Below are 26,992 nucleotides of genomic sequence, written 5' to 3' on the forward strand. Positions count from 1 at the left end.
TGACCACCTAAATCAATATTTCAATATAATGTAAATCAGTTAATATATGCTTTAATACACTGTAAACAGAGTTAATATCCAATTTATAGTAAGTTCATTCTGTAAATCAGTGAATAAATATACTGAAGTGTTAAGCTATACAAGAAATTTTGAATACATGTAACTAAACCACCAATATGCTTGCGAGATATTCAATCTTCCCATGTGATGGTAGTTTGGCTATTCTTTTCACTATCTATCATGAAGCAACAGCCTCTGCTACTCCCCATTCCATTGCCATTACAAATGGGTGCGAAGTTGGAGGTGTTAAGATTCAAAATGCGCAACAACAGCTCAAGAGAGAAGGTCTAAAATGTTCACTGGCCAGACCCAAAGCTATCTGATAAGCAAGATGGACATGGTATGCAGTATTGCTAATCGCAACTTACGCGTAGCTAGATTCTCTACAGCCTGAGGAAAACAAATGAACCACACTGTTAATTCCAGAACATGTTTGGACTCTGCGACCAGCTCTTAGAATGCATCTTGAAAATTAATTATGAACCTTACACTTTGTCTTCTTTATAAAAATTTTCAATCCAAAATATGCCTTCTTCAGTCCACTGGGTTCCGGGTCAAGACGAATACCCTTTTGGTAGCGCCTTCACAAAAGAATTATTTATGTAACTATTCAAGAAAGACATTCTGGAGCGTATATCACTTCCCAGAAACCCCTAGAATGTTGCAGATGATAACAAAAAAACAAAAGGAGCAGGCATCAGTACTAATGCAGCATATCCTCCTTTCTACCCACTATATTTGAAAGAGTGAACTAGCTGTCACATAAAGAACTTCACCAATATAAATCAGAGTCTTTTCCAGTAACTTTTTCAAAGAATAAGAAATTAGTTGATGGTCATTTAAATCAAGAAATGAAGAATTTAAACATCAAAGCAGCATGTGGTACAATCATGCCATTGTAGCCTTAGTGATCCAAAAGAATTGACCTCACAGGACAAAGATCTGATCGAGGGGAAAATTACAGACTAGTGGGAGGCTATGAGTTGAGTTATATTGGCCCCAGCCTATTGCATTTTGTGAACCACATGTTCCCAAATGGCAGCCAGCAAAACGCTAGCCTTAAGAACAAGTGACGCGCTAATACTCGTGGCCCATGAATGTATTCACTCTAGACACTTAGCCGGTGTCCTTGGTATTGTAGTCAAACTCGACCGGGAAAAGGCTTATGACCATGTACACTGGGACATCCTTGAAAAAACTCAATCTAGGATGGGTTTTGGTATTAGGTGGAGAACTTGGATGAGAGCGTGTTACTCTCAGCCTCACTTCTCCATCCTCATTAATGGAACCCCCAAAGGATATTTTCCTTCAACAAGAGGCATTAGACAGGGCGATCCCCTTTCCCCCTTTCTCTTCGCAATTGCAGCCAAGGTATTCAGTAGGTTCATTTCCAAGATGTAATCCACTGGTCCAGGATGTACTCCGGTGGACACCTGCATGGCTTTTCCGTCAGTCCTCGGGGCCCCACAATTTCCCACCTACAATACGTAGACGACACCTTGATATTCTACAATGCTAACCCTGAAGATTTTTGCAACTTCTTTCTATTTCTAAAGTGCTTCTGCAATGCTAACCTCGAAGAAATTCGCAACCCCTTTCTATTTCTAAGGTGCTTTGACTACGCACCCGGCTTCTAAGTTAACTTCGACAAAACCAAAATGATGGGGGTCAATGTAGACTCAACCACTCTCTCGAACTTTGCTAATTAATAGTTAGGGCTGCGGGGTCGAAATACCTAGGGCTTCCTCTTTGCATAGGCAAACCTAAACAACGACTTTGGTCTCATATTGTAGACAAAGTGGATCGCACACTTGCCAGTTGGAAAGGGCATTTTCTCTCTCTAGGAGGAAGGTTAACTCTAATCAAAGGCACGCGCTCTTGCCAATATTCCGGTCTACCAAATGTCCATTTTTCACATGCTCGCACTGGTCAGCTCTAGAATCGAACAGTTAATGAGAAGGTTCTTCTGGTCGAGAGATGACTCAAGTAACAAATTCCATTTGATTGCTTGGGACCAACTTTGCCAGACCAAAAAAAGGGGAGGTCTAGGAATTAAGAACCTTAGAACTCAAAATTTGGCGCTGCCTAGGTGAATGGAGTTGGCGAATGTCGACTTTAAGTAACCAGCAGTGGATTGACATACTTAAACAAAAATATCGTCTCCCGACCTCTCCTTGGCCGCAAAATTGCAAGTCCAACCGGAGGTCCTTCGGTACTTGGAGGTCAATCTGCTCAACATTCAATACCTTCAAATTCCACATCAGATTTCATCCGAGGGTGGGAAATCACATCCTCTTCTGGCATGACCTTTGGCTAGGTCACACTCCTTTCAGAGACAAATTCCCCGATCTCTTCTCTCTGGCTAGAGATCAAGAGGCTACAATAGCTCAAGAAATGCTCTTGGCTGGACCTATCTATTCGTGGAATCCTACTTTCAGAAGGGCTCTTACGGAAATAGAAATTGAAAATTTCGCCACCTTAGCGGCAGAACTTCAAGCTTGTGTCCTACCCCCCTTGGGTCATGATCATATTATTTGGTCTCCGTCACCAATTGGGACCTTCTCAGTTTTCCTCATTCTTTCGTAGTTTATCTCTTCCCCCAACCTTCACTCTAGCTCCTACTGCGGTCGCTGCTTAGGCCTGGGCATCCTTTGCCCCCCCTCCCAAAATCAAGATCTTCATGTGGTTGGCCCTTTCCCAGAGAGTACTCACATCCCGAGAGTGATACTTAAGACTTAAAACATATGCCAAACATAGTTGAAAATCTCGATATCAGAACAAGAGGAACCTTGTTGTATGACATACTTAAACCTCGATTCCTTAACCAAGGAAACTCATACTAGTTATTCTTGACAACCCCATTTTTATGTATAGTGGAGCTTAGATTCCTGCTAGTCAAAACATCGAACCCATTGACATGGGATCGCACTACGATAAACCCAAATTTCTTGTTACTTGTCTTGATCATTGCACGGACGCCGATCCTAACCCCAGGGAGCTTCCACTATAGGGTGGTTCGAAGAATCCCGAACCGATCCTGCTACCGTCTCCAACAACTATGTTCTCGTCAATGCCAACAGATGCCAATACAGAGTATACAATTGGCAGCATTGTCTTTAAAAATTTGTACCACATACTCTTCCCCCACCTCATCAACAATCTAATCCAACAAGTTGAACAAGTAATTTGCATCATGTGAATGGTCCGATATATAATCAAATTTCAAGAAAAATTCTAATTGCTGCCCAAATAATTAATAATTGAGCTCGTCCTTCTACCGAACCAAATCATCATGCATAATTGTGATGCCATACTTGTTCCACACCACTATGGGAATTCAAAATCTTTTTAATGTCCTTCACTATGTCTCTCAATAAGGGATCCCTAAGCTTCTTAGATGTAAGACCACTATGACCAAACTGTCCAATTGCCTATCATAAACTTCAAGTTATCAACACAAATGATATTGAGTTGAACACAGGTTTGGTAAAACTGTTTGGCAATGTGCTTAAAAACATTGTTCCTTTCTTCCTTTTTTATCGATTTTTAATTGTAGCGTGTACAATTACTTTTCCTTCCACAACAACCACAGGGTACTAGGTGAAAAATGCACCCAACTGCAAGCCCCTTCTAATGGGGTCGCTTTTGCCCAGTACTGCCAATGTCAGTCATCCTCTGTCTCTCTTATAACTCCTACAACCAGATGCAAGTTCATCATCATCTTTATTTTCACAAAAAATATTCAGACTTCATACAACTCTTGATGCTTCATTGCTCTCTTTTGTTTGATTTTGGATCTTTCTTCGAATGGGGTCGCTTTTGCCCAATACTGCCAATGTCAGTCATCCTCTCCCTCTTATAACTCCTACGACCAAGATGCAACTTCATCATCATCTTTATTTTCACAAAAAATATTTAGACTTCATACAACTCATATTCAGACTTCATACAACACTTGATGCTTCATTGCTCACTTTTGTTTGTTTTTGGATCTTTCTTCTAATTTCATCACTCTCTTTAGGCATGCATATACTAGCAAGATGTTCCATTTGCCAATAAATTCCCACGTATAAGGTTTTCCGAAGTGTACAATAAACTCTATTTCGGTCTCCACAATAGGGAAGTTTCACATGTGTTTGTGTCAGATCTTTGTCACTCGAAGAATATGAAGACATTGTTTGTAAATAAGTAGTAATGAGACATACCAAGAAAATTGATTTTGGTTGCAATCTCAAACCCAAAACAGGAAGAAATTTTGATTTCTTGGTTTATTCTTCTTGCCTCTTAGTACCCTCGATGAACCGAAAAATATTTGTCCAAAATACTTCAAAAGATAGCACAAAATCAACTGGATGTTTTGCACTAAAAACCTAAAAGGTCTGTAATTTTCAAAATCAAAGAAAAATTTTCAGTTTTCAAACGACTAGAGGCCACATATGGGGCGTATCACATGGCATTATGTGCCCACTTATGAGGGCTATGCACCACCTCGGCTGGCGAATCTTGCAAAATCTAGTCAGCTATATATGGTGCAGCGAAAGGCCGCACCACTTTGATGCAACCACATAGAATTATGCAGCTGCAACTGAAAATCAACAACACTCCAATATTGACATAAGTAATAATAATAAAATAAAATAAAAACTAGAATATCCTTTTTGTTATCCCAATCCAGCATCTTGTACTACCTAAAATTAAAGTTCTATTTAGGTACAAAAAAAATCACTTCAAAAGAGTTTATCAACAACACACAAACATTTGACTCTGGTCATCATCTTCATGAGAAATTGAGTAGGCTGATCCAAGATGCTAGGTGACATTAACACAAAAACGACATGGCAAGCCACTCGCATCTCTTAGGAAATTGTGATTCCTGGAAATATTATTAGATCAGATTCCCACAACAAATCCTAGTAAATGTATATATCATTTGATTCTCTTGCCCTCACCACATATTGGGCAAGCTATGGAATAGAAATTTGGGTTGAACAGATAAAAAAAACACAGCAGGAATCAGTCATCGGAAGCATGGAAAACTATAAGTATGATACAAGAAAATTTTTGGAGACATACTAGATTCCGCCTGGGAGATGGTAAATATACAAGATGCAAACAAACAAGCAAACTGGCAAACTCACCTTAGCTGACATTGCCTCCAATGTTAATCCACCATTCGAGACATCCTCCAAAAGCCAGGGCTTAATGGGTTGGTCCAATGAGATTTGAAAGATGAGGACCTCAGTGAGGCATCCATATTGCCATCTTCTTTGCAGGAAAACACTAGCAACTAACAACGAAGAGGACATAATAATTTAGAGAACCCAAATAGTGATGGTGACTTATTGTAAAATCAATCTACCTCAGCCTAATAGCCTGTCCCTCATTAGCTGCAACATCAAGTGGAGCTTGGATTTGATCAGCCCCACCTAGGGCCCAGGCCTTTGTTTGTCTATTGATTTATTAAGTAAAGTGCTAGCTATACATCATTTGAAACATCAAGTCCTACAAAACACAAATTAGTGTATAATGTGCAAGAGGGATAAGGGGGCTGTCAATCGCCTGCTCAGTAACTTCAAAATATCTTCCTCAATCTGTTCCGATTATCAAGAGAAGACCCTATTTCAGCAATGGTTTTTACCATTGACACCTAAAAAGGGCCTACTATTGTGGAGACCATAAATGGTGGCATTTAATGGACTCTATGGAAGAGGAGAAACCGTCAAATCTTCCCCAGCTTGGCCACAAACTCAATGACCATTACGAATCGGTTCAAAAAAAAAAATGATGATATTGGCTTGCCTGATGGCAGATTTCACTGGACAGTGGCAATCAATTGCCTGGAATATGCCCAAAATACACACCCATCGAATTGGCTATGACCAATAATGGGAGCCATCAAAGTGACCCATGGGAGTTCTAAGAGCAACCCAGGCCCTAAAAGCATTGATGGAGTACTTCAATTGACTACTGGTGATATAGTCTTGACATAATCCAGCTTTTCAAGGCACTATGTTACACGATCAAGAACTTCAAATATAAAATATAGATTAAAGTAAGAAACATAGAAAATACGAGCAACAAGAAAACCAGCCTAAACAATCACGAGCAACATCAAAGTGAAACGAGATTCATTTATAAATAGAAAACAGTCATGAGAACAAAACGAGAAAAGTCCATAAAGGAGACATCAGCTTCATTCTCTACAAAATGAAGCAAAACATATGATCACTAATTGCATTATATTGATGACATCAGCTGTATTAACCTTGACTTGGGCTAATGATAATAATCAAAAAGGGAATTTCCTTTTTCTTAGTTAGATAAAAGAACAAACCAATTTCCTTATGAAAAATTAACAGACCTTCGATATATGATGAACTTTACATCAACATTCACCACCCGAACTCATGAATCAAAAGATCCCTACTTTTCTCACTCGGTCTAAATCCCACAAGGAAATCTAAAACACGGTAAAATTGAAACATGGACATTAAAAATCCAATCCATTGTGAAATTTCTCTTGAAAACCCAAATAAATAGAAAAAGTTTTGCAACACAACCATAATAAAGTGTAAACTGTCCCCATAAAATTTCAAAGAGAAAATCCATAAAACTATCCAAATATGCAGGCAAATAATGCATATTTAATTTGAATTACATGGTTTCAAATCTAGATTGACAACTAGTATACAACAATGTATATGCTTGAAAAACAGGTTTGATATACAGAATATAGAAAGGCAAGAGAGTATTCAAATCCATTAACTCAGGGTACAAGAGGAAAGTTTCATTTACCAAGTAAATTTGAACATGAGAGAAAGTTTAATTTAGAGATTTACTGCATAAAATGGTGGAAGCTTGATTTGTATATTTACGTCGTAACTCTGTAAAATAACTATATAAAGCTTGATCACTATGTAAAAATATAGCTTTACAGTAAACTCAGTAGAAAAAATTACAAAAGTCAATCACGAGAGAGAGGAGCCACTATACAGTAAATCAAGGGGGAAAGCTTGGTTTAACAAGTAAATCTGCATATGAGAGAAAGCTCGGTTTAAAGATTTACTCTATAAATGGGTAAAAGCTTGATCTATAGATTTACTTTGTGACACCAAAAAAATTTTATTTAAATTTTGATTACTATATAAAATAGCTTGGCAGTAAACCCAATAGAAAAATTTACTATGTCAATTGAGTGAGAGAGAGAGAGAGAGAGAGAGGCAGAGGGGAGCACCATACTAGGCATCCACGATTCTAGTGAGATGGGAGAGATTGATGCAGAGTAGAGATTGAGAGAAAGATCTTTCAACGGTTCTTCCCTGTAACATAAGAGAGATAGAGCGATCAAAGATAAAAGAAAGAGAAAGAGATGCGACTTCAAAAATGGGATGAGCTTGAAAGAGATATTGTTCCACCAGTAAAATGAAAGCGAAACACGAGAGATATGCACATTGGTAAGGCTGAAGGGGTATACCTCTCCTAGAAGGGAATGTCGACTCTCCGTACAATCCAAGGGCATTTCCCCTTGAAACAAAAGAGGGAAAATATGTCAAGGGAAAATGCCTTGAAAGCTTTCTTTGCAAACAAGCACCCCTTAAGAGATAGTGCTTTCTTCGCAAAAATATTCTTTAAAAAATGGATAAAATTTGGTTTCAATTCATTTGTCATACCCCAAGAGAGAGAGAGTGGGGAAAGAATTTGGTTTTAATTAATTTCATCTTAATGAGATAGAAAATGACACATAAGAATTTGTCTGTAGTTCATTTCATATTGCCAAGTTAGAGAGAGAGAGAGAGAGAGAGAGAGAGAGAGAGAGAGAGAGTGAGAGTGAGAGAGAGAGAGAGAGAGAGAGAGAGTCCTCAAACTCATTCTTTAAGGGAGAGAGCTCACAGAACATTCTATTTAGGGCCACCAATACAGTCCTAATAACAACATGACCATGAGGTTATCACCATCATCAATGGGGCCAAGTCAGAGAGAGAGAGAGAGAGACCTCAAAACTCATTCTTTAATTGAGAAAGAGCTTACAGAACATTCTATTTAGGTTCATCAATACAGTCCTATGAACAACATGACCATGAGGTTATCACCATCATCAATGGGTTGAAATGTGATGGAGGAGAATTGGTCCTACCAAACGTTTTGAGTTGTAACCTCCCCACTCAACATCCATCACAGGAGTGTATCAAAACCAACATACTTGAATTGGACCACATTTTAGTCCAACCAATCCAATATAACTTGAAAAATTCACAATGCACTTGGAATTACAACTTGAAAATACAAATTACAGCAAGGTCACTATGATAACAGCGAGCTATTGACTTCAAAATACACTCAAATGAGAGGATATAACTCAAGTGGGGTACCTTGCTCATGAACAAAACAAGTTATAAAAAGAGATCATCAAACTACGTGTGTATAGTATGCATTTAAAAATTCAGCACCATTCAAACTTGCCTAACAAAATCACATATCAACGAACTCATAAAACTCATCACAACATGATCTTCATAACAACAACATGCATATGATCAAGTGTAAAGTGGATCAAGACCATGGAGCTCTCGGGTGCATGGTTTTCCGCCTTGGGTCTTAACTATATGCCAATGGGTGACATGCGATGGCATCTCACAAATCAGGGCCAATTTATTATCTAATATAGTGGGACACTGAGCATCTACCGTTACACACTTTAAACATGCAAGGACTTGTAGAGATTCAAAACTCTAACCAAGTGGGAAAACCATGGGAGAGATCCAGGACTTTGAAACACAAAACCGGCTCAAGTTTCTTCACATAGTAGCTCATAAAAATTCGACATAGTCTCTCTTTACAAAATGAACAATTCAAGGAGGCTAGGAGGTGATCTAAATCACTGATGTGAGTTTGAAAACTCCGAGGAAAATCAGTCAAAAATATTTGAAATATTCAATTCACAAAGGTCATGGAAAACTACTTCAAATTGCTCATAAATGAAGGCTTAAACAACATGGATCATGAGAGATGAATCAAAAATCCAGGAACTAAAAGAATGATCATCCAAAGTGAAAGAGATGCTGCTGTAATTGAAGATTTACAACAGAGATAAGACAATCAAATCAATGAAAATTAAAACACCTTATTCAATTCTTGCAGGCTAGAAGTCTAGATCATCTATGGCTTGAGCTTAGAGCTTTGGATCACCATTAAGGGAGTTGTATGAGACCTTGAAGGAGTATATCTCTTACATAATATCAAGATCACTTTTAGAGAGAGAAAGAGCTAGCTTTGGGCATGCCAAATAGAAAGAGAAGAGAGTGAATTGGGTATGCCACCTTTGGGGGGAAAATGAGGTGTGAGAACCTCATATGTGCTAAATGAACTCAAGGAGGTATTCATAGTTTTTCAAGCCTCAAGTGTGAAGATGCTTCTAGATTATGAATTACGGCCCTTCATGTCATCTACCAAAGACAACAAAAAGAGACATGAGTCAAGCCTACCATCTACGTTCATGCCATCAAGATGTGTGGTCTAGATTTGGCATCGGAATATCGCTACGATGTCCTCTTATTATATTTACATGACCTCACGGCCTTTAAAGGTAACACAACCTAACAATTATTCCCTTATACTTTTAAGTCTTTTATTTTCTTTTTATTATTCCCTTAAAATTGTAAGGCTTTATTTTCTTTTTACTGAACCTATAGTGTAGAACACTTAGGGAGTTCTTACGCACAAAATCTTCAACTAAAGGAGGCAAAGGAATACCTCCAAGACAATAGAAACGCTCACCATAGTTGATCGATCCCAAATTAGCAAGGGAATCTGCGGCAAAATTTCCCTTGTGATATGTATGTGACACATACCAACGCGGGAAGTTGCCTAAGATTGAGCGCAATGCAAACCAATAAGGCCCACATTGCCACGAATCAGAAGCTCCACGCACCATGGCTTGCACCAAATGTAGCGAATCCATTTCTGAGAGGACATCAGAATACCCTAGATTCCTACAAATGGTCAAACCGTCTAGCATAGCCCTAGTTTCTGCAAATATCGCAGAAACACCTTTGTAATGGTGCGCAAAAACAAACAAACACCTACCAAAGTGATCCCTAAGGATTCCTCCACCACCTGCACGCACGCCGCCACGTTTAGACGAGCCGTCTCCATTTAACTTCAATGAGCCCATTTGTGGTGGTCTCCAAACGACGGGTATGCCATTAGCCTGTACATCACAAACAGAAATAAACTTTCATATTAAAATAATCTACTCTCAACTAAAAAACTGCCAGTGTATGGTAAATTAGACTACTTTGTGCTGATAATGAGGTTAGCATTCAGTTTTCTGTTGTTATATGCCAATTTAGTGATGCAACACAAAGTATAGATGAACAAGATTAAAGAGAAAATAGGGCTAGAAATTCAATTGATTCTGTAAAAGTGAAACTACAGACGCTTCAATGGAGAAAAGTCTCGCTACAAAGATAAAATCAGCAAAGCTAAACCCTGACTTTTGAAAAAAGTTTGAAGTAATCCATCCACTAAATATGAATCTTTTTTTAAGAAATTCAATTTAGCTGAAATGAGGGGCAGTCACACTTCGAAATACATCTAATAAAAACACTAAAACAATATTTTGAATAATTTGAAATGACCCAAATTATTGTCGAATCCGATTCAAAAAACATTTCAAATTTGACTACTGAAACCGAGTCTCAATTGTCCAATCAAGATCGGATGGTTGAGAGTGCATGAGAACACAATACTATTGTCGAAAAAACATTGTGGCATCTTTTTATCTTTTTCCACATATATGCTATAAGTCCTATTTATATTTGGTATAAGGAGGTCACAATTACCCTAGCTGTTACATAATAAAATAGACAGTTTAGGTATTTCACGAGGTTCAAGAAAAAATTTAAAGTTTGAGTCTAGTCAATAACAGATTCCCGAACCCCTGATTTAAATCTAACAGGCAAGAATGATTGTGACCTCCTTATATCTAAGGTAAATGGTTGCTTTGTATATGTTCCATATGTACAATATGTACAATTTACATCCATACCAGATTTAAATATGGTAATTATGGACTGATCCAAATTTATAGAAAAAAATACACGGAGATACACCGGTCTGATGTTACTACATCTTACCAATGCTTTTTCCAGTCCTTTATTATTTTTTCTAATTTTTCCCCTCGGTCTGATGTTGGAAACGTCAGATAGTTTTTGTTATATTCTTTTAATTTTTTAAAAAGGTACAGACCAATCCGATGTTGGAAACTCCATAATTTTTTAGAACTCCATAATCAAAGACATAAGGACGAAATTTAAAACAAAAAACAACAAAAAAGCACAAAGGGCAGGGTCCGAAACATGTATATTGGAAAGCCCTCCCCCCCCCAAACGAAAAGCTTTTCAAAGCCTTTATGCCCTAGGTGGTCTGCCAAACCATAAAAGCCCCAATGTATTAAAATTAGGTCAAATTTTGTGAAGTCTAAGAGCTGCTGTTTTGGAAGAGTAAGAGAGTGCTAATGGGATAAAGGAAATAATAAAAAATTTCAGAAACATTTGTGGTCCAAAGGACCACTTAGAACACAATTTGATATTAGTGGAGGCATTAGTTGGTAGTAGGCCGGTCCAATATTAGAGATATCGCACCGCACTTTCTTTTTAATGTAATAGCACATCGCATTATTTGCTTTATGTTTGAAAATTTCAACCAATGTCTCCAACATCAGACCGTATAATGGCTGGTCCAATTCTTCAAACATCTAACAGGTTTGTACCCTTAAAAAGATTAGAACAAGTCAAATAGAAAAGCAATCTGATGTCCAATATTGGACTGAGAGAAAATTGAAAAAAGAAACAAATGGACCTCTACATAAATTTTCCATTAATTTGGACCAGTCCCTAATTACTAAATTTAAATGTGATAATGACATAATCTCTCTCTATATATATATATATATGTGTGTGAGTGTGTGTGTGTGTGTGTGCACGTGTGTGTGTGTGCGCGTGTGTGAATCAAGTCAACCTCCCCCATTGCTCGGCTAGAATTTCCTTATTTCTCTATGTTTCCATGAAAATAACACCAAGAGATAACTACAAAGGGCGAAATTATTTCTTAACAAGAAAAAGGAAGGGTAAAATAATATTACCTGAGATTGGATTCTTTGCTCATCTCTTCCATCCTCCGCTAATTTCAGATTACTGAAAGTGGATATGAAAACTGTGTACACGATAAAAGAAACCAAAAAATATAAGAAAACATATATCGATTGACATGCAAAAATCAGAACACAGACATTGATAAACTAAACCATATGGAGAGTTACACATAATGGATCACCCAACAAAAGAGTTATGGACATAACCACAAGAACCAAGGCAAATTGCTCATAGGTCGTTACACTAAGAAATGAAACTAAAACCAGACTGCCAAGAAAAGAAACTCGCATCAAAAGAGATTGATATATATATATATATATATATATATATATTAAGAGAGAGAGAGAAAGAGAGAGAGAGAGAGAGAGAGATCGCGCTGAAGTAGAAGGGCCAAGAAGTGTATTCTCATCAAGTGGTTCAAAGGAAAAGTGACCAATCACCATGAAAATTTCTACAGCCATCTAATGAATGATGGCAATGAATGTCACCAAACTCAGCAACACAAAAAGGGAGATGACCTATGTCTTCTCATTGTATGTAAAACCTTACCATGACGTAACGAATCCCCCCATTTCAGTGTTTGTATAGAAAAATCATGTAGTTTGAAATCTAATAGACAGGGGTTTGTGCACACTTGAAGAGAGGAGGTTTACATGGAGCAACCACCATGATTTAGTGAAGCAGATAAAACAGATTATGTATAAACATTGAATTACTCAATTTACAGATAGAAGCAAGCTTCAAGAACTTGGTTACAAAGATTTCAAAATGCATTTAAGGAGTGAGGATTTAAGAGAGCAGCACTTGACCCCTCCCTGTTAATCAAAAGATGTGATGCTAGTATTATAGGTGTGCTTGTGTATGCTGATGATATTACTATTACAGGTAGGTCATATGTATATATTGTTGTTGTGAGGAGATTTCCAAACAATAAATTCCAAATGAAAGAATTTGGAGAACTAAGGTACTTTCTTGGGATAGAGGTAATCGAGATGCTAATAAAATTAAGCTATCTCAACAAAAGTATGCTGTAGATTTGTTACAAAAGACTAATATGCCATAAAGAAAAGACTGAGTAGGGAGAAGGGCAATTGTTAAGAGAACCGAAGAAGTAGAAGTACTAAAGGGATTTTACAGTATCTCGCAATAACCCAACCAAATATATCACTTGTAGTGAATCAGGTACATTGATTCATGCATATGCTCCCTTCATTTCATAGAAGCCTTAAAGAGAATAATCTGATACATTAACGGAACAGCAATCCATAGCATATTCTATCAGGAAAATGACGTGAAGAACTTGCAAATTGAATCAATAATGGGATACTCGGTTGCTGATTGGACTAGTGACTCCAATTCAAGAAGTTCAGTCTCTAGATTTTATGTTTATCTTGGGAAAAACGTGATATCATGGAGAAGTAAGAAATACAAGACATTAGCTAAGTGTTGAAGCTAAATATCTATCACTAAGAACTAATATATCAAAGATGTTATGGATCCACAGTATGATGACCACATTGGGCATGAAAAAAATACTCAAAAATCCAAAGTGTTTGGTGATAATAAGAGTGCCTTAGCCTTGGAAGCAAATCCAATATTTCATGATAGATCTAAATATATTTAGATAGATTATCATTTCATGCTGGAAAGAGTTGAAGCCAAAGAAATTGAAGCAAGATTGAGCACAAAAGATCAAATAACAGACATATTTACAGAAGGGCTACCAAAGGAGCAACATTGTATTTGAAGGACAAGTTGTACAAGGCAAAACACGATGTACCGCTTTAGGGGGAGTTTTAACCATAAGTGACCAAGAAAATATCGGCAATTTTGTATACTTCTACAGCTTACTATTGTATTTATAGTTTTGTTTTCATTATACAAATATGTAATTTCAAGATTTAGTTGTATCCTTATCTAACCCTCAATTAATTAGAGTTAGAAAACATATATCTTTTTACAGCAACCCCTCACTCAAAAAAGAATAATGGGTCACATCACTCTCCTTTGGCTTCCTCTCTATCCATCTCTATACATGCCACTTGTTCTTCTCTATCAAGTATTAAAGGTGATATTTTAACAGCACTCACCACCCTTCCTCCAAGAGGAAGGGAGGGACTAGCTCTTCATCCATTGATGGTGGTGACGAATTTCTATCGATCGTTCACCATCCCCAAGAATCTCAAATCTCAGTAATCTCTAAATTGTTAACAACCTATTGGAGCTCGAACAAGATTTGAAGGAGAAGGATCTCCATATCAAGCGTCTCAAGATTGGGCCGAAGAACACAATTTATACGTTTTGTATTTGAGACACAATCTCAAGGAGGGTGAGGGGGAGATAAGGCGCCAAAAGGTAGAGATACAACAAGGGCGCTAAATGCAAACTCATTCGCATTCCACAGTTAGACAATAGTTTCACCCCAGCTACCGTAGTTACCCAGGCCCAGCAAGGTGGAAAGAAATATATTCTTCCCTTTCAAGCCTGAGTCATCAAGGAGAGCTTCCAATCAATGACCCCACGATGTCTCCAAAAAATCCAGTGAGGAACAGTGGGGTGAGTCCCTCGCTAAGCCATTTGATGAGGTCGTCTTACCAAAAAATTAAGTTGGAATAGGCCAAGAAATGGTGTCCAATGTCACATCATACTATAATCAACCAGCTTATAGCTCGAACATGGTCAAGCCATCGAAAATTAATGAAGTTGGCTAATTTTTAACCAGAATGGAGTCATGCACATTCTATTGTAAATCTTAATGTAAATAGAATCACCGAAATGTCCATTGTTATGATACATACTCCTTTCAATAGTGATATTTGCATGTTTATTTCTTATTAATTTGATATGAGTAGGGATCTTTGTCCCACTACCGATATTCATTTCCTTCTTTCCTTTTTTTTTCCCTTTGTCGTTTTGGAGAGATAGATACGAGGATGACATTTAAGTAGGATATCTTTTCTTAAAACCACAATGCTTGATATGCGGAAAGAGGTAGTTTGAGAGAAGGAGGGTTTGCTAAGAACAGTCGTAGTAGGATCATTCAGCCCTCCTCTTATAGATAAGACAAGCTTGCAGCAGTGGTGTTCAAGGGTTTTGAAGTGCTCAATAACTTGTAGAAGCCTTCCAGATAGAAAGAGAAAACGTCCCCTTCTCCATCACATGAGGACTTATAACCTGCTCCAATATGGAGTTGATCGAATAGTTAGAGGTAGAACCTCTATTAGTGGTCTCTGTGACTAAATTGGAGGGGTTCAATGGTCCAGCAGATGACAGTGGAAGATGACAACCAGTGGTTTGCTAACTCGGCTAAGGAATGGAGGATCTCTATGTCTAGAGACAATATGGGAGAAATGTTCATGACTATGAATGTAGTGTGTGAGGTGGAAGAGATTGAGGGAGCATTCCAGGTTATTGGCAGATGAGATGGCTCAAAACAGAGGACATGACAATAGAAGGCATGATGGAAGAAGCAAAGGAAATACAGAAACAAAGAGCCTGACAGCCTAGTGAGTCAAATTAACAATGACAGAGTACATGTCATAGATGTGTAATCTAACAATAAGCACCTGTCTGCACATTTTCGCTCAATCACAGTAAAAAGAACATGTCATATTTCCTCATGAAGATGAAGATATTCTGTTGGAATATTGGGGGTATGTTTGATTATAATTTGGTGGGTGATCTTCCATGGTGTGGCGCAGGAAAATATAATCCAAATAAATCTAATATCCTGGTACAATGGCACATTGTAGGCAAAGTTCATTCAGAACCATGAATTAGTTGACCTCCCAGTTTCCGGAGTTAATTACATATGGCCAAATAAGTGTTGTGAAAAACCCTTTATTGTCAAAACTAGGAACATTTTTTATGACCCACCTCCTAATAAATGTTTCCAAACTCCTCATTAAGGGCAATTCCTGAATTGGCTAAGGACCATAAGCACTTATTACTCAACACATAGAGACCAAAATATGGCACAACCCATTTCATATTGAATTAGCATGGCTAGAGGACAATCATTGCCAAGCTTGTTTAAAAGGGTTCGGTCTTCCACCCAAGTTCAAGGCTCGCAAGGGAAAAATTGAAAGTCCTTAAAATTGAAAGTCCTTAAAGAAAGATTTAGAGGGTAGAGGGAGAACATTGGAGATTTGGAAGAAAGATTAGAAATATACTAGCTTGAATAGATTAAAGGGAACAAGAACAAAGGGGTTTAAGCATTGAGGAAGTATGAACAAGATTGCGATTGAAAGCTACCCTGCAAGATTGGCTCAAGTTGGAGGAAATACATTGGCTCCAAAGATCACGAACTAAATGGATCAAGGAGTGATGGGAACACAAAGTACTTTCATCCTTTAGCCAATGCAAGAAGGACCAATAGTATTCAGCATATTCAAGCGGTGGAGGAAAAAGAGAAAAAAGGTTTGGAAAGAGAAATATTTATGTAGTATGAGAGGGAATTCGTGGCAAAGAGACGACCTATCACCTCCACAGAGAGGTTGCATTTTCATTTGCTCAATGTTGCAGTCCTTGGAGCAAGAAAAACCCTTTAATATAAAAGAAATAAAATTAGCAGTTTTTGCTCCACCAAGATAGAAGGCAATGAACCCTAGTGGCTACCCACTTGCCTTCTCTCAGACCTTCTACGAGGATATTGAATATGAGCTTTTGTTTCTTTTTGAAGAATTTTACCATAAAGAGAGGATTGACAAGACAATTAACGTTGCATTCGTCACATTGCTACCCAAGAAAGACAGCATGGATCCATGCATGATATCAGACACATAGGTTTACTCATGAACCTGAACAAGATAATAGCAAAGCTGCTAGCTAAAAAGATGAGATCAGTTTCACAATTGGTGATCATAGGACCACAACAAGCCTATGTTAAAGAAGTCCAAGAAAACCATGGAAGAGATGTTTATATCCCAAGAATGCCTTCATGGGGAAAATTAGATAACAGACCAAGAATGATGCACATAAGGTTGGCCTTGAGAAGGTATATGATAAAGTGGATTGGAATTTTTTGCTAAAGATCAAGGGCTAATGAGTTTTGCAAAACGATGAAGTGGATTGAGGGATGTTTTCCATCAATGCAACTTTCAGTCGTAAAATGGAAAGACGTGGATTTTTCAATGCCACAAGAGAATTAGATAAGATGAACGATTGCCCCTTTCCTCTTCGCAATTGTGGCTTATACTTTAGTCTATTACTTAGGTCAGTCAACAATCAAGGTCTTCTAAAAGGTTCAAAATACTGTAGAATAGACTAAAGTTTTGCGCTTGCAGCACATTAATGATACCTACTTTTATGAAGAATTAGACGCCGAAGAAAAAATTTGGGGCTATTTTTTCGTTGTGTTGAAGTGGTTTCGTGTGTTAAAGTAAATATGGACAAAACAAAGATGATCAGCAATTTTGCAGCTACTTGTTTGTTGTTTTGAAGTGATTTTGTGCCTTAAAGTAAAACATGGATAAAACTAAGCCACACTTGAATGCCAAGTCGAAGAAGTAGCTAGGTTAGCAAAGTGGGTTGGTTGTGAATTGACGCACTCCCAAATGGGTTCCCTGGGACTCCCTTGACAATGTGTAAGATCCCGAAATCAGTATGTGATTGAGTCATCTAGAGATATGGACCTTGATTTATGGAAAATTAGGTATTTGTCTTTGGCTGGTGGGATAGCGTGGAACAAATCAATACTTCCAATTTACATATTTCTTTTACGCCTTTATCAGGGTCGCATTCTTACTAGGGGATGGGGAGAATAAAATTGACACTTCAATTGCCCTTGAGTTTGTTCACATTTTTAACATACAAAGTCACACCCATGAAAGTAAAATTTGGAGTGACGATGAGTGACAAGCCGAGATTTCCAAGGGGTGTGCCGTGAGGCTGGTGATCGCAGAGCCCGGATTTTATTTTAGGAACCCTTTGGAGAGAAAAGAAAATAAAAGCTTTATGTTAACACAGGAGCATTGTAAATTTTTGTTTTCTTTTACTCTTCCATATTTATAGAAAAGAAGACAGCGCCGAACATTCTATTTCTCAATGCGCCTTCGAGAAACAGACTCCTAGATCTCAGGGATTCTTATCCTCATCTCACATGAATGTCAGAAAAATCCTTGAAAAAATAATTATTTATTTATATATTACATTTAACAAAATCCTTTAACAATAGATAAATATTAAAATAAATACACATGGGATTCCTCTCATAAAAATAGATAAGGCCCATAAAAATAGGAGAGGCAACCTGAGGCCTCATGGCCACACGTGCCTACATCTACCACTTGGCCATGATTGTCGAGCACAAATAGTAAGTTATAGGTACACTCCCACCATTGAGTGTAACCTTTAACACAATATTTTTCATGAGGTTTTTCTCACGGTTTCACGGATGTGCATCTCATAACAAATGTCCATTATATATATCATAAGGATTTTCATGCTAATGCGGATTTATCACTCACGGAATCCACCTGACTTGAACATTTTTAAGTCCCATTAGTTAGTGCCAATAGAAAGTAGTTTAACACTTAGACCCTTTGTCAATGGGTCGGCCATAGAGGTATACAGTGTTTTGATCGGTCTTGGGGACGATCTCTCCCTTGGTATCTAGTGCCTATTTTTTATGAGATTGAGGATATATGCCAATCTTATGGGCGCATATCTCGAGGATGTCAAACGGGCTCGCCGATCAGCTAGCCAAGGATGGAGCCATGGCCAACGCAGATGAATAGGCACTTCCGCAGCTCTTTTTGGGTCGAGCACGAAGCACGCACTTTACTCGTTCTCCTCTCGGACGGGGCCTTTTTTGTTCTACTCGTTCGTTCATTTTTGCTTTACCTCTTGTACATTTTCTGACTACAGTGTAAGGGGATAATTTATAACCCCATTTTGCATAAGGTCTGAAGACCTAATTTTTTTACCGGCTTTAAGGTACTCTTGGAGGAACCTTCTTCTCTTGTTTCTATCCTCTTAAATCAATACAATTGTTAACAGTTATCAAAAAAAAAAAAAATGGGTCGGCCATCATATCAGATGAGGCCAATTAACTAAGAAGTACTTCATTTTTCTCAATTATATCCTGAATGTAGTAGTATTGTACTTCTATGTGTCTTCCTTCAGAGCTATCTAATCTACTTTGTATTAGTTTAATTGCAGCTTGATTACCACAAAATATTTGAATCGGCTTGTCAATTATTTGCAGCTTCAAGTCATCAATGAAGAGCTTTCTCCAGACGACGTAAGTATATGCATGTACTCTGCTTCATATGTGTACCTAATGACACACTCTGGCTTCTTGCTAGACCAAGAAACAGTTGCACCTCCAAAGGGGACAATATGCCCTGAGGTGGACTTACTATCGTTCTTATCCCGAGTAAAGCCTGCATCTGAATATTCTAGAAAACATAATATAAAATGCATTGTTCCTTAATTTACCTTAAAAAAATTTTGACAGCTTTCCAATAGACTATGCCTAAATTACTTTCATATCTACTTACAAGACCTATAGCACAGCTCAGCTCAAATCTAGTATTGTACATCGTACTATATATACTACGCTACCAATAGCTTGTGCACAAGGACCATTACGTTTTTCTAGTCCTTTTATTGGACAATCCTTCCTACATAACTTCACTCTCTTTTCAACAGGAGTAAACAGTGGTTTATAATTTTCCATTTTAAATCTCTTAAGAACAGAGTCAAGATATATCTCTTGGCTCAAGTATAAAATTCTAGATTTTCTATCTCTAGTTATTTTTATGTCAAGGACGTAAGAGGCCTCTCCCATATCTTTCATCTCAAACCGAAAAGAAAGCCATGACTTAGTCTTACCAATCATTTCTAAGTCATTTCCAACAAATAGAAAAGCATCTACATATATTGAGAGTATTGTGAATGGCTAAGTCTTTAGCCATAATAGCATTTTATCATTTCCCAACAATGGCTAAGTCTTTTGCCATAACTGACATTTTATTTACGTTCTCCACTACATTATCGCCCTCATTCATTTTCATTTTAAATGAGTTATATTGCTCCAATAGGAATTGGAAGTGAGTTTCAAATGTAGCGTCATATTTTGCTTTTATTGCATCTAGCATTTTCTTATATGTTTCATAATATTCAAACGCCGTAATAAGGTCATCTTGCATAAAAGTTAGCATTCCTCTAAGAATTTTTTTAATTTTGTTTTTCTTCTTCAATTGATTTATCACAAATTACTGGTGGATCTTCTTTTAGTACAAATAAAATTTTATCTTGGATGAGGAGATATTTCATCTTCCTCTTCTAAATGTCAAAATTGGACCTATTCAGTTTTTCTATTTTTGAAAGTTCAACTGTAACAATTCCACTAGTCATGTGGTAAGTTATGTGTGAGCAACCAAATATTTTCTAAGTTCAAAACAAATAAGATCATAAAAAAAGCAAAAATGAGGCACCAAAATTATTTAATATGTGGTCAATTCCTGCAAAGAGAGAGCTACAAGTACTCGATAACCAATATCAGTTATTAAGCGATGTTTTTAAAAAAAAATTAAGTAAGCTCCCTATCAAGAGTAAATAAGTAAGCACTACATATATCAGCAATATGAATGAACCATATAAGAGAGTATTACAACACGTAGAAGTAAATATATGAGAGCCTTTATAATTTTTTTGAGAGAAAGTTAACTTATGAGAGCATTTATATTAAAAGAAAATAATAGTCCAACTGAAATTGGGCTTCCAGCCAAATCAAGCGGCAAAATAATAGCAAGCTAAAATGACTACTCTCAAATTTTAGTGGATAAGAAAAATAATAGTAGGTTAAGAACCTTGAAAAAAAAAAAAGAATATGAAACCAGTGCAGTGTCACTAAAGACACTGAAGATAGGAAAACTACCCAAAAAAACAAGAAAAAAAACTCTTGATAAGCTCATGTTTGTGGGTTTCCAATGAGCAAGATTAGAGAGAGAATGTTTTATTACCTTCAGAGAGAGAGGGAGACAAAACCCAAAAGTAAATGTATCAGAAACATGAGATTTTATAGTAAAAAAATAACAAGGCTTCTTCATAAACAAGTATAAGGTTAGGTTTTGTACCTGCATCAAAATCTTTTTCATCTTCGTGGGAAGCCAATCCCGAGATCAATGATACTTGGATATCAATGACAGAAAAAGAGAGAGAGGAGAAAAACTATAAAGGATCTTTTTTTTCAGAAAAATATTAAATCGTAAACCGTAATTATTCATGATAGAAAAAGAGGGTAGAGAAAAATTTTAAAAGATCTTTTTTCTAGAAAAATATTGAATCGTAAATCGTAATTATGCTTTATCAATGATGGCGATATCAGCACAAAGCTTGAGAGAGAAGTTTGTCAAAGGACGAACAAAAAGCGAGAGTGGTTTAGAAGGGAGACCTTGAGAAATTTAAAAGATTACATGAATGCGTGTTCTAGTAACTAAATAACACCTAAACTGGGGGATATATCGAGGGTATCCTCATTGTCAATGTCGAAGTCACCTTAAGGCTCATTTCCTCGATAACCCCTCTTTTGTTGTTTTTTGGGTAATTCAGTGGGGATGATGAGTCCCTACCCGTCTTTAAAATCATTAGTACTTTTTTGTTGCATTAGGTGAAAATAGAAGCCTAGATGGTTAGTTGGGGCACAAGTGATTCTACCACCACGACCCATAGTTCTTTTTTTTTTGGGTAATTCAGTTTTTAAATCATTAGTAGTTCTTTAATGCGTTAGGTGAGAATGAAAATCCTAAACATTAACTGGGGCACAAGTGATGCTACCATCACGACCCCAATCCATTCTCAAAAGTGGTAAGTCAGTGGGGATTTGGGCCCCTACCCTTTGGTGAGAATGGAGTCAGATACCTCATCATAGGGCTTGGCAATACTACCGCCAAGGCCCCAAGTCATTCTAAAACAAGTGGTAAGTCAGTGGGGATTTGGGTCTCTACCCTTTGGTGAGAATCGAGTCAAATACCTCATCATGAGACTTGTCAATACTACCGTCAAGCCCAAGGCCATTCTCGAAAAATTGGTAAGTCAGTGAGGAATTGGGCCCCTACCCTTGTGGTCTCTTCAGATTTATTTTCTTAACTTTAGAGTGAGAAAGAAATATAGATTGAGGGATAGGAACATGCATAGGATTTTATTATAAAAAATCAAAAAGGCTTCTAAACAAGTATAAGGTTTTGTATATTAAATTTTTCATATTTTTCGTATATTAAAACTCCTAAATTATGTTTTTGATCATTTAGCATCCGTAAATTTAGCAAAATTTTTCGAGCTAAATTTTCGCGAAATAGTACTATCTAACGGGCAATCCTCTATCATTTTTAGAGAAACAGAATTTTGAACGACAAAACCTGATGGTGATGGTCCATCTACAAGGAAGAGGTACGTGAATCATCTATGTTTACAAATATTTGTTATTTGCTCAGGTTAACTTATTGTTGTCTGTATTAACGTACGGTCTAATGCACATTTACCTGGCCAGAAAGAGGCCAACCAAGTGGTATTGTCCAAATAGAGAACGAGTTTGTGCTCGTACCAGAGTGTAATATGAACGATATTGAACCAATTGAGAGCCATTTAGAGGAATTGGGATATGGTACAAGCTCGAACTCATTCTCTATTTGGACAATACCACTTGGTTGCCCTCTATGTTATCAGTAAAGGTGCATTAGACCGTATGTTAACACAGACAATAATAAGTTAACCTGAGCAAATAACAAATATTTGTGAACATTGATGATTCACGTACCTCTTTCTTGTAGATGGACCATCACCATCAGGTTTTGCCGTTCAAAATTCCATTTCTCAAAGAACAATAGAGGAATGCTCGTAGGATAGTACTATTTCGCAGAAAATTTTGCTAAATTATCAGCTGTTGAATGACCAAAAACATCATATTACGCTTCGGTACAAGCTCAAACTCGTTCTCTATTGAGACAATACCACTTGGTTGCCCTCTATGTGGTCAGGTAAAGGTGCATTAGACCGTATGTTAACACAGACAACAATAAGTTAACTTGAGCAAATAACAAATATTTGTCAAAATGGATGATTCACGTACTTCTTCCTTGTAAATGGACCAACACCATCAGGTTTTGCCGTTCGAAATTCCATTTCTCAAAGAACGATAGAAGAATGCTTGTAGGATAGTACTATTTCCCGAAAATTTAACGCGGAAAATTTTCTTAAATTTTTAGATGATAAATGATCAAAAACATAATTCTGGATTTTTAATATACGAAAAACTTTAAAATTTTTAGAAGCCTTTTTTATTTTTTATAATAAATTCCTATGCATGTTCCTTTACCATTAGATATAATTACTTTTGAGTTTTTTATCCCTCGATCTATAATGCTTTCTCTCTCTAAAGTTAAGAAAATAAATCTGAAGAGACCACAAGGGTAGGGGCCCAAATCCTCACTGACTTACCATTTTTTCGAGAATGGGCAAGGGCTTAACAGTACGTATTGACAAGTCCCATGATGAGGTATTTGACTTGATTCTCACCAAAGGGTAGGAACCCAAATCCCAACTGACTTACCACTTGTTTTGGAATGACCTGGGGCCTTGGCAGTAGTATTGCCAAGCCCAATGATGAGGTATTTGACTCCATTCTCACCAAAGGGTGGCCTAAATCCCTAGTGACTTACTACTTTTGAGAATGGATTGGGGTCGTGGTGGTAACATCACTTGTGCCCCAGCTAATGTCTAGGCTTCCATTCTCACCTAACGCATTAAAAAATGACTAATGATTTAAAAACCAGGTAGGGGCTCGTCATCCCCACAGAATTACCCAAAAAAAAAAAAAAAAACTATAGGTCATGATGGTAGCATCACTTGTGCCCCAGCTAACATCTAGGCTTCTATTCTCACCTAATGCAATACAAATTACTAATGATTTTAAAAACGGGTAGGGACGCATCATCCCCACTGAATTACCCAAAAAACATCACAAGAAGGGTTGTCGAAGAAATGAGCCTCAAGGTGCCTTTCACATTGACAATGAGAATACCCTCGATATATCCCCTAGTATAGGTGTTATTTAGTTACTAAAACGTGCGTTCATGTAATATTTTAAATTTTCCAAGGTCTCCCCCAAAATCACTCTCGCTTTCTGTTCGTACTATGACCGACTTCTCTCTCAAGCTTTATGCTGATATCGCCACCATCGATAAATAATAATTACGATTTAAAATTTAATATTTTTTCTGAAAAAAAAGATCCTTTAAAATTTTTCTCTTCTCTCGCCTTCAATCATGAATAATTATCGTTTACGATTCAATATTTTTCTGAAAAAAAATCCTTTAAAATTTTTCTCCTCTCTTTTTCTCTCATGGATACCCAACTATGATAATCGCTAAATCGACATCCCATAGAGATGAAAAAGATTTTGATGCAAGTACTAAACCTAACATTTTACTTGTTTATGAAACATTATTAATTTTTTACTATAAAATCCTATGTTTCTGATAGATTTACTTTTGGGTTTTCTCTCCCTCTCTCTCTAAAAGTAATAAAATCATCTCTCTAGAACATGCATTCATGTAATCTTTTAAATTTCTCGAGGTCTCTCCCAAAACGATTCTCGCTTTGTATTCGTACTCTGACTAACTTCTCTCTCAATCTTTATGCCGATATCGCCACCATCGATAAAGAATAATTAAAATTTACGATTTAGTATTTTTTCTGAAAAAAAAAAAATCCTTTAAAATTTTTCTCTTCTCCCACTTTTGATCATGAATAATTACAGTTTACGATTCAATATTTTTCTAAGAAACAAGATCCTTTGAAAATTTTCTCCTCTCTTTTTCTCTCATGGATACCCAAGTATCATCAATCTTTGGATCGAGTCCCATGGAGATGAAAAAGATTTTAATGCAAGTACAAAACCTAACATTTTACTTGTTTATGAAGCCTTGTTAATTTTTTACTATAAAATCTCAAGTTTCTGATAGATTTACTTTTGGGTTTTTTCTCCCTCTCTCTCTTTAAAACTAATAAAATTGTTCTCTCTCTCTCGAATCTTGCTCACTGGAAACCCACAACATGAGCTTATCGGGAATTTTTTTTTTTTTTTTTTTTGCAGTTTTCCTATCTTCACCATCTTTAGTGACACTAAACTGGTTTCATATTAGTTTTTTTTTTTTTTTTCAAGGTTCTTAATCTACTATTATTTTTCTTAACCACTAAAATTTGAGAGCAGTCAGTTTTTAGCCTACTATTATTTTTCTGCTTGATTTGGTTGAAAGCCCAATTTCAATTGGACTATTATTTCCTTTTAATATAAAGGCTCTCATATATTTGCTTATATACTCTCTCCCTTATATGGTTCGTTCATACTGTAGCTATATGTAGTGCTTACTTATTTACTCTCGAATGGGAGCTTGCCTATTTTTTTTTTTAACTTATCTCTTAGTAACTGATATTGGTTATCAAGTAATTGTGGCTCTCTCTTTGTAGGAATTGACCACATATTAAATAATTTTGGTGCCTCATTTTATTTTTTTTACAATCATATTTGTTTATAACTTAGAAAATATTGGTTACAACATGACTAGTAGAATTGTTACGGTTGAACTTTCAAAAATAGAAAAACTGAATAAGTCCAATTTTGGCATGTGAAAGAAGAAGATGAAATATCTCCTCATCCAAGAAAGAACTTTATGTGTACAAAAAGAAGATCCACCAGTAATTTGTGATAATCAATGGAAGAAGAAAAAAACGTTAAAAAAATTCTTAGAAGATGACCTCATAGCTAAGACGTTAATGCCAACTTTTATGAAACATCTAAGAAAATGCTAGATGCAATAAAAGAAAAATATGACACAACATCTGAAACTCACCTCCAATTGCTATTGGAGCAATACAACTCATTTAAAATGAATGAGGGTGATAATGTAGTGGAGAACATAAATAAAATGCTAGTTATGGCAAAAGACTTAGCCATTGTTGGGAAATGATAAAATGCTAGTTATGACTAAAGACTTAGCCATTCACAATACTCTCATTATATGTAGATGCTTTCCTATTTGCTGAAAATGACTTAGAAATGATTGATAAGACTAAGTCATGGCTTTCTTTTCGATTCGAGATGAAAGATATGGGAGAAGCCTTTTATGTCCTAAACATAAAAATAATTAGATAAAGAAAATCTCAAATTTTATACTTGAGCCAAGAGACATATCTTGACTCTGTTCTTAAGAGATTTAAAATGGAAAATTATTTTCTATTGAAAAGGCAGTGAAGTTATCTAGGAAGGATTCTTAGGTAAATCACGGGAACAATGCAACTTATATTATGTTTTTCAGCATATAAGCTTGAAGTTCTAGAATTTCAGATGCAGACTTTATTAGGGATAATGACAATAGTGTTGGCAATATGGCCTTTCAAGGCCTTAATAGCAAGAGTTTTTCTCTTAGTGGGAGCGAGTGAGAGAGATAGAATCTGGGTACTTTGCGAATTGGGGCTCAGAGTCTCATACCCCGAGTACTTGAGGCACTGAGAGTTTACATTTTGAGAAATCAATTTCTTAAGGAGGTGTGAGGGTCACCTCCTAGTCAGGAATTTTAATTAGAATGCCTGATGATTAGTTGTGATTAGCCAGGGCTTGGACAATCCAATCGAATAGCATAGAACCCGAGTGATTGTTGAGAGTTGGCCATATATGGGATGGTCAAGACACATGGGACACGAGTCCGTAACCTGATACGATACCATTTCATAGCATGTGCACTTTCATTCGCAAGGGAAGCCACTCTTCTTAAGTT

The 26,992-nt window shown here is 36.7% G+C and overlaps 1 protein-coding gene across 26 annotated transcripts in view; it reads right to left on the reverse strand.

The window, feature by feature from the left end:
* The window catches only part of LOC110006677 (putative ribonuclease H protein At1g65750), a 51,461-nt gene continuing 24,469 nt past the window's right edge, over positions 1–26,992 (reverse strand). For 5 of the 26 annotated variants that reach the window (XR_002279827.2, XR_002279826.2, XR_016039712.1 and 2 more), the window contains 3 exons: positions 12,203–12,273; positions 10,144–10,267; positions 5,211–7,379 (listed from right to left, as the gene is read on the reverse strand). Coding sequence is in view for 8 of the 26 variants with exons in the window: in XM_088845617.1 (XP_088701743.1) it covers positions 9,686–10,267; positions 12,203–12,273 (653 nt within the window). In the remaining 18 variants the exon portion in view is untranslated. Of the gene's footprint in view, positions 451–544; positions 714–5,198; positions 7,380–7,534; positions 7,585–8,050; positions 10,268–12,202; positions 12,274–26,992 lie in introns of those variants that run through there. The other 21 variants (XM_088845618.1, XM_088845622.1, XR_016039705.1 and 18 more) reach the window with 20 other exon arrangements.

This window comes from Amborella trichopoda, chromosome 8 (genome assembly GCF_054954075.1).
Source record: "Amborella trichopoda isolate Santa Cruz 75 chromosome 8, AtrichopodaSantaCruz75HAP2 v2.0, whole genome shotgun sequence".
In the NCBI taxonomy this organism is placed as follows: domain Eukaryota; kingdom Viridiplantae; phylum Streptophyta; class Magnoliopsida; order Amborellales; family Amborellaceae; genus Amborella; species Amborella trichopoda.